The sequence below is a fragment of the Phalacrocorax aristotelis genome, chromosome 1, assembly GCF_949628215.1.
Source record: "Phalacrocorax aristotelis chromosome 1, bGulAri2.1, whole genome shotgun sequence".
Taxonomy (NCBI): domain Eukaryota; kingdom Metazoa; phylum Chordata; class Aves; order Suliformes; family Phalacrocoracidae; genus Phalacrocorax; species Phalacrocorax aristotelis.
Genome location: NC_134276.1, coordinates 198,136,171 through 198,151,600, shown reverse-complemented (window position 1 = coordinate 198,151,600; position 15,430 = coordinate 198,136,171). Strand labels below are relative to the sequence as shown.

General features: G+C 40.1%; 1 protein-coding gene across 5 annotated transcripts; it reads right to left on the bottom strand.

Annotated features, from left to right (window-relative positions):
• Positions 1-241: 241 nt before the first annotated feature.
• Positions 242-15,411, bottom strand: ALG12 (ALG12 alpha-1,6-mannosyltransferase). Of its 5 annotated transcripts, none has more exons than XM_075081277.1 (10): positions 15,327-15,411; positions 10,753-10,942; positions 10,469-10,601; positions 9,763-9,936; positions 8,419-8,613; positions 7,405-7,508; positions 6,758-6,981; positions 5,856-6,025; positions 5,607-5,682; positions 242-1,591 (listed from the first exon to the last, which is right to left on the bottom strand). In XM_075081277.1, the coding sequence occupies exons 2-10, from the start codon at positions 10,915-10,917 to the stop codon at positions 1,360-1,362; spliced, it is 1,473 nt and encodes a 490-aa protein (XP_074937378.1). In that variant the 5' UTR covers positions 10,918-10,942; positions 15,327-15,411; the 3' UTR covers positions 242-1,359. The 5 variants fall into 5 exon arrangements, with proteins under 5 accessions (XP_074937378.1, XP_074937382.1, XP_074937380.1 ...); XM_075081281.1 differs by lacking the exon at positions 15,327-15,411 and adding an exon at positions 15,273-15,313; XM_075081279.1 differs by lacking the exon at positions 15,327-15,411 and adding an exon at positions 14,796-14,880.
• Positions 15,412-15,430: the final 19 nt, after the last annotated feature.

Sequence of the window (15,430 nt, the reverse complement as noted above, 5' to 3'; positions counted from 1 at the left end):
AATACTTGAGTGATTTCAAGAGCAGTCAGAGACTGGACCAACAAGTTCTGCAGGTTGCCTTTGCCAGATCTGCTCAGTGTGAGGAAGCCTGCCCAACAGCAACAGGCACCCATGGGGGAGCAGGCTCCACCCCACCAGATCAGTTCCTCTGATACATAATCTAAAGGATAAAAAGAAAACATGGTCCTAATGAAACACGCATGGGTAAATATAGTTTCTGAACAAAGCATGCTTTTAAGAGTTTTTTAAAAAAAACCCAACCATTTTATTCAGTAAGAATTTTTTACGCAAGTTTCCAGTCAGCAAGGAATAGTTTTCTGCCCATGATTACTTCATCAATACTGATTTTTTTTATACGAATGGAGCTCCTGTCATATTACAACTGGCCCCAACCAAAATTTTTTTTCCCGTAGTTTACCCCTTAACTTGTTCCATTCAGCAATCTAGGCAGACATCCTTAACAAAAACATCTAATAAAGAGATTACAGAGCATGCTATCTTACCCTAGTTTATAGGATGTAACACATGGCACATTATATTATTTCTTTTTTCCAAAGGGACTACTTAATTTAAAAAAAGAACAGCACCTATCTTCTCAAAGTGTGTTCAAGTGAATATTTTCATAGGTGTTTGCACTGCAAATTAAGATAATATCATTGCAGCAGAAGAGAGAAACATTATTTTTAAAATTTTTCCTCTGAAATCCAAGTTGCTGCTTATTTATGAACTGTTGGAATAAAGATAACCATCCTCCAATACTCAAATCTGTTATGAGACAGTGCTTGTCAAGATGTCTAACTGCTTTTTAAGCAAATCTTTAATTAGTTTGGTAGCCTACAGGATACAATTAAGCATTGTGATGAAGCTACAGTGAATATGGCTTTCCTATGTTGATAACATCATTAAGTTTCACACAGGCAATCTGACAACCAAGGGGTTACAATCCTGCAGATACATCAAGTAATACATCTTTGCACACACAGATTACATATCAAATTATTGCCGTAGCACAAACCTGTTCTATTATGTATCTTATATTGAACAATTAGGACATACCTGTGCTACATTATGAAATAGACAGCTACCCAAACCAAACAGATTTTACTTAATACCACTGAACTTGTAGGTAGCCTCTCTCAAACATATCTAACAATACAACTCAGTATTCGAGTATATACTGACTAGGGATGCATTGTAATATTAATGTAAGAAACAGGACGGAACTAAATACCAATAGGTACAAAGATTTTTCCGTGCCTTCCCACAGAAACTGAATTGCAGTGCTGGAATGACAAATTGCTGCCATCTTAGATTATTCAGTCATCAGCAAAATTACATCAAAAGACTTAAAATTCACAGTCAAGATGATAGAGGAAGTTTTTCCAACAGTACTAATTTTGGTTTCAAGTTTAAAGTAAAAGGAGGTAGTGCAGTCAGGTTCAACCCAATTTTACTGATGCCAGGTATATTTGCCAGTGGCCTGTGGGTTGTCTTGTAATGTGATATTTGAAGAGGGTTTGTTTCCATCAGTATGTGCGTGTAAGAAAACATCAACTGGTCTCCTGGTTTAACATCTTCTCTTTTGTCATACCTGTAAAACAATAAAGGCGGCTTATTTACATACCTCTACCTACTAAAGATCTCCATTATTGCAAGAGCATGTAGCATCTAAGATGAAACACACAAGGAACTGTAACATTCTCAGTTATATTTCTTGTCTAAATTAACTAGTACTGGAGGAGGAAATAGTACTTTATAAAGTTTAGGGAGCCAGGCATTCCATGCAAGTCTTTCTGCTGCTACTGTGATACAAATCATTGCTCTTAGAAAATTTCTCACTAGTCCCCTATTTGAGTTCTGTGGAAAAAGGACCCCAAAGCCTAAGACCGTAAAAAACTGGACTAATTTTTAAGTTTTACTCTACAGGAATTGTGGTTTGGATTAAGTGCAGCGTTAGTTTTTTGGGTTTGGTTTTTTTTTTGGGGGGGTGAGGGGAGGGGGCTTGCCTTTTTTTAATTTTAAAAAAGTGTTATGAGGCACTTTAGCAGAAACCTCTCTCGTCTGGTAGTTGTACATTAAACTAGGAGCCTCAGAGAATACCAGGGTGAATACTTCCTTGAACACTGTAAGAACGAACCAACAGCCTCGCTATTATAATATAAACTTGGCACTTATTTCTGGGTTCAGTTCCCTGATGTACTACATGTTTGGGCAGGTCACTTTGGGTAAGCTTTTATAAACCTGTTTAGGTACCTCAATATATAAAAATATTTTTAAAAATGCATAAAATTAACTAGTGAATTCTAAACTATTTAACATGTACACTTAACCGTTATTTCTTAAAAGGAGTTATATTCAGAGGGAATTTACAGCATGAGAAAACAAGTGACTTAAGCATTTGGCAGGGATGTGAAAGATCTAGGTTCAGCCACTCCTGTCTGACCTAAGCCCAGAACTGAAGTTCATTATCTCACAGAGCTGTATGAACCTCTCAATTTTCTAGAAATCAAGGTAGGTCTCCCTCACTGTCTCATGAAGACACTGTTCTACTTAGCAATAGTTATTTATTAATTCACTGAAGAGAGTCAGGTGGAATTGTAGCCCAAGGGTTATGATGCTTACATTAGGCATGGCAGCCTGATCGAGTCCTCAGTCCAACAGCTTCAACGGGGAATAATAAGTCCACCCCAAAACACTGCACAGATGACAATTAAACATCTTCCAAAAGTGGGAGACCTGGTTTCAAATCTTTGCTCTATATCCCAGAAAAATGTTCTATGCTAAAACTGGGTAGGAGTCCAGAAGACAGAGGTTAAGATGGAGGTTACTTACCTTTAATTTGTTTATGACAAGATGGTCTTACACATCTAACTATAAAAGAGTGTCTGTGCTCTGTAACTCTAGTAAGGAACAGTGCCCAGTTCTTCACCCTTTCTATTGCCCTTTTCTGTGAACTGTTTTCTACCAGCTTTTGGAGCTCCTATTCTTAGGCACCCAATTCCTCCCACGCATTTCACAAGCAACTTACTCAAGGCTGTGGCTTTTCTTACAGGCATGGACAATGGTAGGGCAGTGGTGCAATCCCAACCCTACACACTCTTAAATGCACCGAGGAATAAATCCAGGCTGCATCTTTCACCACATGTTTTTTGCAGGCCTGGCCTCTCATCTGCCTGAATTCTCTGTGAAAAACTGGAAACAATCTCAACTCATTTTTACAACACTCCCTGATATAGCAGTCATTAACATTTAAGATATTTAAGGTACTCTAGAGCCAACTAGAGGATTTGTATGGATTGTTAACTAAAATTTTGGCAACCCAGAGCAGACCCCAGGCTGACAGATTCCAAAGATGTCAATAAATACATCATATAATGCAGAATTAGACTTTGCACACTGAACAAGTGCTTTCTACTTTTAAAAAAATTTACACACCAATTTCATCTGCTATTTCCAAAAAGATCACACCACCACTTAGGATGGTACATGTGTCCAAACTGGCAGAAGGAATGGCATACTTTGTAACAGCTTTACCAACTACTAATTTTGCATTTTCTTCATCAGCAAATAAAGGGCCTTTCATCTGTCTGCAAGCATTTCTGAATTTTATTATTTTTAAATACTTCAAGCTTACACAGCCTATTTATTCCTGGTTCAAAGAGACTGCACTAATTGAAGACAAGATTGTAACACCTGTTCTGCATAAGAATCTCCATCAAGCTTCTTTCAATCACTCTTTGAAGAAAAATAATGGATCACTTGCATTTTTTCTTGAGGCAAATAGATCTAATCTGAGCACGCCACTGAAAGCTCTTAACTTTAAGACACTTTTATTTATGGATTGTAGTTACCCTGATGAATCATCAGCCTTCATAGACACTCCATCCATAAATCTGTTTTTACTTGATGTACACAGTCTATGAAGATGGTAAATTAGCTTTCACCCATCTGAAAGGCTGTCGCTTCCTTGGATAGAGAAAATGGGACAGCTGGTGTCACTAACTCTACACTATTGTGCTGTCAGACAAAGTGGTAGACCTGTGTATGGTGCTCACTTGTGGATTTTGCCTGATTTTTTTCATGTGAAACTTTACAGTGAATCAGCCCTCCCTTGAGGCTTTTTCATGAGTAAAGATAAAAGCAGGAGAAACAAACTGCTCTGTAGCTGCAATGCTATGAAACATCCATTGGTAACAGGGATATTATTCATTCACCTTTCAGTCCCACACTACACTACAACCTTGCAAGCCCAAAACAGTTCAAAACCCACCCCCTTAAAAAGCTCACTGAAATTAAGCACTGTATTTGGACAGTATAGTTGTATCTAGAGCAGCTTGTGTACTTAGGTATATTCAAAAAACTGAAATAGGAACATTTTAGCTATCATGTGTGTTCTATCACTTGTAGTGATATAGTTTAATATTATTAATAGTTTAATATCTCCTCCTGACTGTTCATGGTTTAAGACTTTCTCTAGATTGAACATGCAAAAATTTGAAATAAACATTGGACTGGTAACTGAGGGCAATTCAGCTTTAAACTCTCCACACCATCACAATACTATGAGAGAACACAGAAATTAAGTAAGGCATAGCCAGCTCGATTTCTGTAATTCCCCCAGAAGCATACTTTTTCCCCCTCTTCCTCTTCACTTCCAAAATGCCTTTATCTCTAAACATAGCAATAATTAAATTATGTTTGTTCATCTGATCCTGAAGACTACCTGGGGGAAAAGAACTCCATGCTCAGAGCACTTCTTAAACCAAAATCTGCTTGTATTGCTTTTGTTTTGTGCAAGTATGAAGTGAGGCTTTGTGTTACTTTCTGCTGAATCGTTTTTATTAAGATGACACTTTAAATTAGAAACCTACATTTCAGCTGAAAAGCTAGGCCTAGGAATCAGAGAAAGGGACCCCTTTTTTTGGTCTGCATCCTGAAAAGCAAACAATGCCATCCCACAAATATCTCCTACTATTCATTTCAATATTCTGATTCTTACAACTGTTTGTACATCACTGCTGGTCATGGTAACAAAGCACTTGACTGCTTTCCCTCAGAGCCAATGAAGGGGACCGAGAGTCCACAAAAGCAGCTTCAATGCCATCTATACAAAGGATGTTCCACATAAAAATACACTTTGAATATTAAGCAGCAGGTAAGCCTCACATTGCCACTCATTATTCAAAAAACAAACAAAATGAGAAGATAGCCCTACAGTTACACACACTGTTCTGCCAAGAGCAGAAAAGTGTTCATCTACAGCTGTGGTTTACAAGATCTAGTGAGACACCAAATGTAGCTGCATTAAAGATACTGGTGTTTTAGTAAGCTACAATTTTTTGCACTGTTCCTGATGTCTTTAAAAGCTTCTACACTATTCTACACAAACCAGAACCAACCAAAACAATTAAAAAACGTTGCAGTGCTCTAATTCTGAAATGACAGCACTGCACACATCAAAATTCTCTGAAGATTCACATTGTTCTTGACCTGGCTTAATAAATATGCTGTACCAGAAACCATATCTGTGATGCTTGCCCCTGTGCATATACAAAGAAGAAAAGAGCAGGCTGTCTTCAGATCAAAATACCTTATTCATAACATACCTCCAATCTGAATTGATTTCTAGAAACCGAGAAACTCCTGTTTGTGCTGCAGCCACATCAATATGAACAGACACGTCTATATAAGGAAAGAAAGCAAAATACAATTTCAAAATTCTTGTAAGAACACTCTGATTATTAATAAAATAGTAACAGAGATGCATGCAAGTTGTGTGAATATGTAATATCCAATACATGTAAAAAAATTGCAATTGAAATTAGGTGAACATATCTCCAGCCAGCTTTACATACCTGCTGTTGAAGGTACCAACTCATGCAACTTCTGAATTGCCACTCCTCCAGGATAATTGAAATGTGAAACATATAAAGATGTTCCTGAATAAGCAGCATTAACTAGAAGATGCATTATAACAACGAAAGATCCAAGTTTGTACATCCAGGATTTCCGGTAGTTATTCAGACTGTTGAGGGGGAAAAAATGCATAAGAATAAATTTATTTTTCTGTCATACTCGTCATTAACTATTGTGACAAAACTTTTATGAAAATGCTACTGCTAGATAATAAAGAATATGCAAGCTTTATTACTATCACGTGTATGGAATGCATTTATTATCCTTTTCTAAATGACTAGCTTCTAGTGGCATTTATATTAGAATATTCTCATTAATAGAGCTAATAAAAGCTCATCAGTAAAGCCAAGTATTTCTGTGTTTAAAACCTTTAGCTATAAATGCATTCTCTTTCAAGGAAGTTCAGAGTTTAAAGTCAATTTGTCTATTCAATATACCCAAATTTAACTATTTAATACAAACTATGTTTCACAAGCCCCACCTGTACCTTAAACTATCTCCTAAGGTAAGTTATGTTAACAACACAGCAGTACACCAGAATGTGTCTTCTTGTCTCCTGGATAAAGACTGAATAAAACAGTGTAACAGGAAAATCAGGGCTCTGTTCTCAACTCTGCCCCAGACTTGCCAAATAGTCCTGCCAGATCATTTAACTCTTCTTTGTCTCCGTTTCCTTTGTTAGTCGAACAGGTACAATGATACAGCCCTCCTTGCTAAAGCATATGAAGACCTTAAGGTGATCCAGATTCCAAGATGGAAAGAATTGCATAAAAACCGTAATAATAGTTTTGCTTTTCTTTTGCATTTTCAGAGAAAAAACCGAACAGAATTTTGAACTTACATCCGTGAGCACATTTTAGCGGCCACTATGTTGAAGACAGGAAAAGTATATATGACAAAACGCAGCTCTTTGTGTGGGAGAAACGAATACAAGAAAATAAAGCCCAGTGCTGGCAAAAGCAATATCCGAGTTCTCTTTTCTGCTACACCTAAAGGTACAAATATTATGCTGCATCCCAGAGCACGAGGCAGGGCTGAATAGAAATACCACAGGAAGGGAGAGGTCTTCGAGGTGAAAAGCAGAGTTAAGGATGCTTTCACTGCTGACTAGTAAAGTAACTCTTCTTTAGAGTAGTACACTCAAATTTTGCAAATATGCAGTATACTTTTTGTACATCACATTCTTCCACACACTTGATTTACTGCCTGACCCTTTGAGAAATAAAAGCAGTTGGCAAACTACATTCACATCACCAGAGACAGGCACATCAAAGAGTGATAATGATGGGCAACATGAAAAACCAAGGCAAAGAAATCTGCCCCGGAAAGATTAAGAAGCAGATATTGTCTCATAAGCTTCAAAAAATGGAATACTAGATGAAAAGTAAAATTTAACACCATAACTGAGTCTCAGCAATAGGTTACATCAAGTCTTTGATTTGGCTGGTAGCGTTCAATAGATTTCTCCCCGGACATTTGAAAGGATACTCCCCAGTTGGAACTTTTGTTCAAAATTGTGTTATACCAGAGCACTTTCCCCTCAGGCCACACAAGCTGCCTCCAAAACAGAGAATCCACAGCAACTGTTAGCCCTAAAAGAAGTGAAGAAATATAAATCTGCGTGAATTAATTACTAGGGAAAAGCAAACTAGCACATCCTAATTGCACATTTACCGATGAGATCAACATGAACTGGATCATGCGTTGTAAGCCTCACCCAAAGCCACAGAGGAGGTTGAATCTGCCTGTCTTGCAGTGCAAATGCAGGGGAGAGAGGTGCTTCTTAATAGAAGTCTTAACAGAAGCACATTAGACAGGAATCCGATTGAGATTTGCCCCAGTCCACCCCCAGGTGTGAAAAGCAATGGTTTAATTAAAGTTTGTTTTAAAAGATTATTAGAGCATTAAATTTAATCAATGTTAAGAAACCCAGGTTAACTTCAAATGGTACTAAATGGATTTTTTTTTTTTTGTAAAGCTGGTAAGTTAAGAAAAAAAATCTCTAGAAGTTTGCTGCTATTTATTAGGTGGGAGGGAAGATGGAGGATAAGGGATAAAAGGCAAAAAAGAAACAAAGCTGAACTGTGACTTTCCCCATAACCCTCTTGCTCACTATTCCTGTCTGTCACACTGTCATATTTTATCCTGGGATTCAGCTTACTGTCATGGCAATAGATACTACAGCCAATAATGCATGCGTAGCTACAGTGTAGTTATTAATTATACTAAAGTCAACTTGCACACCTAAGCCTTTTTACGAGCAGGACATTATACTGTAAGCATCTAAAGGTGGGGGTCACAGTATCTTTGTACTGCTCTGTGCACACCTATTTCCTCACACGGAAGTTTTCAAAGAAATAAATACCTGTGTCATATCACTAGCAAATGGAATCAGACAAAAAAAATTGCCCTAAAGGCCAGGTCACCAGGGAAGTCAGTCAAATCTCCAAACTTCTGTTGAATTTACTATGTGGCATTTGCTTTTTCCAAGCAAACACTTACCCAACCAAAAAATTCCAGCAGGAACAGCATGGGAAAGCACCTTGAAAATGGAGATTCTTTTAGTTAATAATGTCACCAGGAGCATGAGGCCTAAGAATATGCAGAGCTCTGATCTGAAGACTATAATTGCCAAAGCTGAGAACCAAATGAATGGCCTTTGCTTTTGCTGTATCCAAAACGTCAATGCCAGGAGCACTGCAAAAATAAAGCACACCATCTGACACACTGAAGTATTCGTTTTCTTAAAGGGCAACAACTTTTCTCAATGCTAGTATCTTGTTCCTTTAACTTCCCACCAATCCTCTCTTGGTCTTCCTACCATTTCTAGTCCAGAAATGCTTCCTCTGTTAGAGAAATGTAATTTGGAATAACACGCAACTTTATACTGTTGATGCTCAAATAATTAGGAAAAGTATAAGCACAGAAGGAACATGGGAATACTTCCTAGACAGTATATTTAATAGCTGGGGGGGTGGGGGTGGGGTGGGGGGTGAACCAACCAAACCTTAAGGGAGTACTATGAAGTTGCCTCTACGTTTTTCACAGTTTACATCACATAACACTGACTGCATAGCAAACTGGTAATGATCCTAAGGAAAGCGTGTGAAACATCAGTAGTACAAAACCATGAAAAAACTTGTATTTCTAAAACTTCTCAGATAATTTGAGGTATGTTACTACAGCGTTCATCTGACAATTCAACTCCTCTTTGGTTTGTTTTTCAGTGCTGATCTACACAGGTTCTTACACCAACCCCATGATTTTATTAGTTGAACAACCTGCACTGAAGCATTAAGTGACTCAGCTAGTATCTGTCACATGTGGTTAAACTTTCCTCTCATCATCTCTAGGGAAAAACTGTATGTGTAGAGTAAGGTTTTGACTTTGAATTTTTTCCCCTTTAAGTGTAAAAACTGCTACATTTGTAGCTAACTCCAGAAGAGGAAGGTGGGGAGGTTGCGGTAGGAGTTTGTTCCAGTCTCATGAGAAAGCTGTTTCCTGTGTAGACCAAGTTCACAGATCTTTTTAACTGCAGGTGTACCTACTGCCTTTTCAATATCTCTATGTTTTACACATCAGATATTTGTACTCAAACCTCTAGCCAAAGCCATCTGAGGAACTCCACATAGACTCAATAAAACTTGAATCAACAGTCACTGTAAGCATACATGGTAAAAAAATAGAAAGAAATCACAACTGCTTAAGTTTTCTAGTCTTGTTATCATACAATTTAATCAAGCACATATATTAATTTGGTCTGATCCTACTTTTTATATGCTTTAACTATTGGTACATTTGAGAAGAATTTCTGTATTTTAAAACTACTCCTACATGAATACTTACCAAAAGGAAGTGCAAACACATTAGGGAGGGTTCGTGTGCAGTAAAACATCAAATGAAACTGAGTAACAGTGATGAGACAGAAGACTGTTGATGTAGTTGCTCCAAATTGCTTTCTAACCTCTTTCTGCAACTTCCATAATGTGTAAATCACACTGAGCCCCAAGCTTCCTCGGACTATCAGAAGAATAAAAATGGGAAGTAAGAGTGGTATCAGAGGGATCACTGATGAACAACGATGTTACATAACATAATGGGAAGAAATTATGCAGAGTAATAATGAAGAGATCACAGTATAACCCACTTCAAAGAAAAACAAAACTTCCCAATTAGTTTACCTATTTTAACCTCTGTTATGTGTAACGTGCCTGATACTTTTGCACAAAGGTCAATGCTTCTATGCCCAAGTTAAACAGTATTTTCTGAGGCATACACAGAAGTACACATGGCAGCGTATTCTCTGGAGATGCTTGCTTTTTCTACACTGTCTGACATTTGTTAGCACAGACTTTCTCCATGCTGTTAGTTATACCGAAGAGGGGGTGGAACTGCCCTGCTGGCTCTAAGCATCTACAGTTTGCAAAATCCCTCATTAAGGAAATGAATATCACATTTTAACCACTGATCCACACACTGAATGTTACAGCAATGTCATCCATCAGTCCAATAGTAAAAACATCTCTATTCTGATGATTTAAAGTTCTCATACCTATCAGCTGGGAGTAAAACTTGGACATTCTTAGCACAGAAAGTACATATATAGCTGGGCTGGAAAGAGCAGCAATAAAAATTGGTCCAAGGAACGTTCTAGGGACAACTCCAGGAAATTCATGATGGTCATACTGCAAAGAGGAAAATCTAAGTAAGACAGGCAAATCAGAAACAAAGGAAAATGGGGATAAATCATATTCACATTGCATTTATTCTACTCGTATAGCGAGGAATTGCAATCTTTAACAGTGTCCAGGAAAGAACACCTTCTTTGCAATTTACCTTATCCAAGTCCAGTTGGTGGTACACCACATCATGGATAGCTTGTAGGTTAAAGCTTTCCTCCACTTTCGTAAAAGGACATACAGTTAGATGAACAAAGGCCACAACGATAATCAGCAGCAGCAATGGGAATGACCGCCCACTCGAGCTCCTCTTCTGAGCCATACTGGATTTGAAATTTGCATATATTCTATTATTATTAAAAGGAAATTAAAAGAAAATACATTAATAACACTGTATGAAGTGTACAAACAGAAAGATAGATAATGCAAGGAAAACAGTACTGTAAAAGTTTAAACAAAAACTAATAAATAATCCATCCAATTTTTTTAATATACCTTCAATGAATTGAGGAGACTGCCAAAAGCACGTTCAGGAAGCATTTCATGATTTATGCCACCTTCTGTAAATGTAAAAGTTTTAGTTTTCACCTAAAAAAAACCTCAGACATCACTGCCGAAAGCATCACCATGATTATATCCACGTTTTGTGGGAGAGGCAGCTTTGTCATTTACTCTCACGTTAATCTCACACTGGATCGACACATGATCTTTAGAATAATCCTCTCTCATTTGCCTAGGACTCTGGAACTAGCGGGAGAGGAACCACAAGGATGAGACATTGCTTGGAACGGAGTACTTTGAGCAGCTAGGTCTGGACTCAGCAAGCAAAGGAGGATTCCCCTTTGGCACCCACACCAAGTGTCCTTATGGTATGAGATGGTCTGAACTCCATCCTTCACACTCCTGCCCAGAAATGAAGGCCACCTTTCCCTGGTGCTTAGTTTTACAATGCTGTGCTGAGCCATTTTTATGGTAGTACTTGTGATGTATTTTATCATGGTGATAAAATCATGTGTCCAGGTGATACCAGAGGAAATAAAGCATAATATTGTCATGTGTAACCAGCTCATCTTTTCTAGTTTCAGATTATAAACCAGTAACAAAAAAGTTATCTTCCATGATCATTTCCAGTAAAAACATGGTAATCTATTTCATGTTCTTTAAATTTAAGCTTCTCACTTTTTGTAAGTTTACAATTTAATAAAAGACAAGAGATTTTGGTTATTGTTATCCTTGCTCTGTTCTCACAGAAACAAAACTTTAAAAACAGCACCTTTAAGGTACAACCAGGGTTTTAATTAGATATGTTTTCTCCTATGTTTTGGTCTAAATGTGTCCATCAAACAGAAGATAGTTGGCAGTTCTGCTAGGATCACTTAGCAACTGCCTCCTAGAGTTACCTTCTTCTGATTTGATGTTTGCCCTGCTCATTAGTAAAAATAGTGAGCTAATGCTCCTTATTTTCACAGCTAACACCAATAAATCCTGAAATTTGTGTACTTCCTGTAAATTGCATGTATCTGCATATTATTTTATATATCTCACTCACTGCATCTCTTTTTCTCATGACTGTCACTGGTACACACTGTAACTGGAGGTCTCACCCCAGGGTCAAAGACAGTTCTGTGGTAGGTCCTCAGGATTTTCGGCTTGTTTTGCAAGGTTAAGAGCCTAAATAAACATAACATCCCAGGAAGCGCAAAGAAGTCTTTTTAACCTGTGCCTAGTATTACTCCTTCACAAGGATGGATAAAAATGGGTTATGCTATGACAGACTCACTTTTCCACAGCAGCAGTAAAAGAGATATGGGACTGCCATCAGGGGGACTTCAGGAAGTGTTTGGGAGGAATTAAGCCTCTGCACAGGGCAATTTACCTTGTACAAATTCTTGTCTCTAGAAAGCTCTCTTGCTGAATTCTTCAATAAACAGAGAGGCATCTCATGTTTCTGGCCAAACTTACCCAAGAGAAAAAAGGATACTGAAGGATCAACCCACCACTGCATGAAGGAACACAGGCATTTGAGTAGCTTGTGTGTCACATGAAGCAGCACATAATACAACAACAAGATAGGTATTGTCTCTCTCAGTTTGCAGCTTCTTAACATTTCAGGTATTTTAGGACCCAATGAATCCTTGTAAATGGATGCCAGTGCCAAGCAGCTCTATTTTTTTCCTTCTTAACTCTATCAGTTGTGTAATAAAAAGACGTTATCTTTACCTATAAATATTGCATTCATTATACTCTGACCATGCCACAATATAGTCTGCTCCTGATATCTTTACCTTATCACCACAAGAATAATCAGTCCCCAACTTCCTAAATGATTGGAATGACAGCGAGGCTACATATCCCATACACAGTTTATCACAAGGCCTTTTTTAATCTTGTTGACTCCAATCCTTTTGTATGTCTGAAGAAAGTAAGCTTGCCAGCATACTCATACATTTCGAAGATAATTATACGCATCATACATACTGATATTCCCTCAAGGGAAACATGCTAGAAGATAAAAAAACAAAGCATGAAGACAACACCTAGATTTCTGAGATAAAGCCTAATAAATTTAGCTGTCTTGTCAAGCCTCAAGATAACTTGCTCTGTTGCAAACTAATGCTGACAAACCTCAAAATTCAAGTGGAATTTATCAAGACATGTAGACACCAAATTTGATGTTTGCTATATAAAGGCAAAATACTTGCACTTACAGCTTTTATTTTTAAATGCCAAAACCACAAAAACAGATTTTCACTTAATAAAAATATTTTAATAATGAAGGTTAGAGGAATATCATAAGCTAATACAAATAGTTATATCCACCATTAACATTCTAACAACTTTAGAAGAACCTTCCTCAGACCCACACAACATAGCCACATTGACACTCCCCCCCGCCCCGAGATGTCTACATCAAGACTGAATCACAGGAGAGCACAGGTTTTCAACATAAAGAATTAATCCCTTCCTGGGATTGAAAATAAATTGTTTTCTCACACTAAAAAAGGCTGAAGCACTTTCATCAGAAGTGCTTTATTCTTTATCTATACTTTTTCTGTGGAAGGGTCATTAGTTCTAGTAATGGACTTTTTACGTTCCCCGTGAAAAATATACCATATTTAGCTCACTTATGTTTTTCAGACACTGTTCAGTATAAATACATTAGAGTTGGCAGCCAATCTGCATGTTGTATCTGTCTATAGAGACCACAGTTCACTCCCTCACATGCTCTCTGTGGAGGCATCTAAGCAGAACCACCAAAGGCATCCCACCACAGAAGCCTCCCTCTTTAGCTCGATCTAGCTTTGGTAAAACCTATGTTGTATTATCTTCAATTTTCATGGGTCTTTTTCCTCCATAGTTAATAGCTCTTCCAACTTTATTCTAAAGCTAACTTTGAATGAAGTCAGGTTTAAACCTTGTCGTTGCTACAATTGCTTTGTCGTCTTATCTAATAAGGGACACAACAGTTGCTATTCTTATGTACATCTCTTCATGAATTTGGGGACTGGCTAAAAGAAAACAACTAAGACAAAAGAGAGAAAAGAAAGTTGAGGCAGGAGACGAAGCCTGGGACAGCACCGGGTATGAAGGTATGATGAAGCTATGTAGAAACCCACAGAATCACAGAATGGTAGGGGTTGGAAGGGACCTCTGGAGAGCATCTTGTCCAACCCCACTGCTTGAGCAGGGACACAAGAACATGTCCAGGTGGGTTTTGAATGTCTCCAAGGAAGGAGACTCCACAACCTCCCTGGGCAGCCTGTTCCACTGCTCTGGCACCCTCACAGGAAAGCAGCTTTTCCTCATATTGAGGTGGAACTTCCCGTGTTCCAACTTGTGCCCATTGTCCCTTGGCCTGTCGTTGGACACCACTGAAAAGAGTCCAGTCCCATCATCCTGACACCTAGCCTTCAGATATTTATAAGTATTGATAAGATCCCCCTCAATCTTCTGTTGTCCTGGCTGAACTAACGCAGGTCTCTTAGCCTCTCCTCATAAGGGAGATGCTCGGACTGGGGAAGAAATGCTCCCAACTGAAAAAAAACCGACAACAAAACCCAAACCACCCAGCCACCCCCGCCCTTGCAGCCCCCTCCGCTGGCCTGTTGCCCAAAGCGTGTGCCGCCCCCGCCCCCCCAGCGGCCGGCCGGACACGGCCGCCCACCGCCGAGCCACGCAAAGCGCCGCCGAGGGACCCACCGAGCCCCAAACCCGAGAGACGCCGAACGGAGGCGGCCGCTCGCCCGCGCGTCACGGCGCGCGCCGGTACGCCCGCAGCCGGGGCGGATTTGAAGTCGCTCCCACGCAGCCCTGGGGCGTTCCAGGACGAGACCGCCGCATCACCCGCCGCTGCTGGAGCCACCGTCCCCGAGGCCGCCAGAGATCTCCGCGGCGGAGGCCGCCCCCTCACCCGCTGACAGGCGGGGCGCGCGACCCCTCAGGAGGCAGCTGCCCGGCCCGGTCCCCCTCTGTTCCCTCCCGCCGCGCCGCCACTACCGCGCCCGGGAGGCGGGGAGCCGAGGGAACCGCCCGGCAGCGCCCCGCCGCAGCCGCAGCCCAGCGCCTCCACAGGGAACGGGACTCCTGGGGACGCCCGCTGGCCCGCCTGCTGCCGGACTGCGGCGAACAAGCGGGCCGTTGGCGGCCTCCCCGCTCCCCCTCGCACACGACCGTTACCTCCCGCCCCGCCCGCGGCACGGACGCAGCGCCCTCGGCCCGGCCCGCACTCACCGCTCGGGCGTCCACGTGGCCGCCCCGCAGAGGGCGCCGGCAGGCGGGGGCGGGCGGCGTGAGGGGATACAGCCCCCTACCCACGTGACGGGCCCTCCGGCCGG

Coding starts and splice junctions, on each gene's coding strand:
- ALG12 (XM_075081277.1), bottom strand. CDS start 10,917: ATGGCTCAGAAGAGGAGCTCGAGTGGGCGGTCATTCCCATTGCTGCTG. Junction 10,602..10,752: donor ACCAACTGGACTTGGATAAG/GTAAATTGCAAA, acceptor TCCTCTTTGCAG/TATGACCATCATGAATTTCC. Junction 1,592..5,606: donor GAAATCAATTCAGATTGGAG/GTATGTTATGAA, acceptor ATTGTTTTACAG/GTATGACAAAAGAGAAGATG.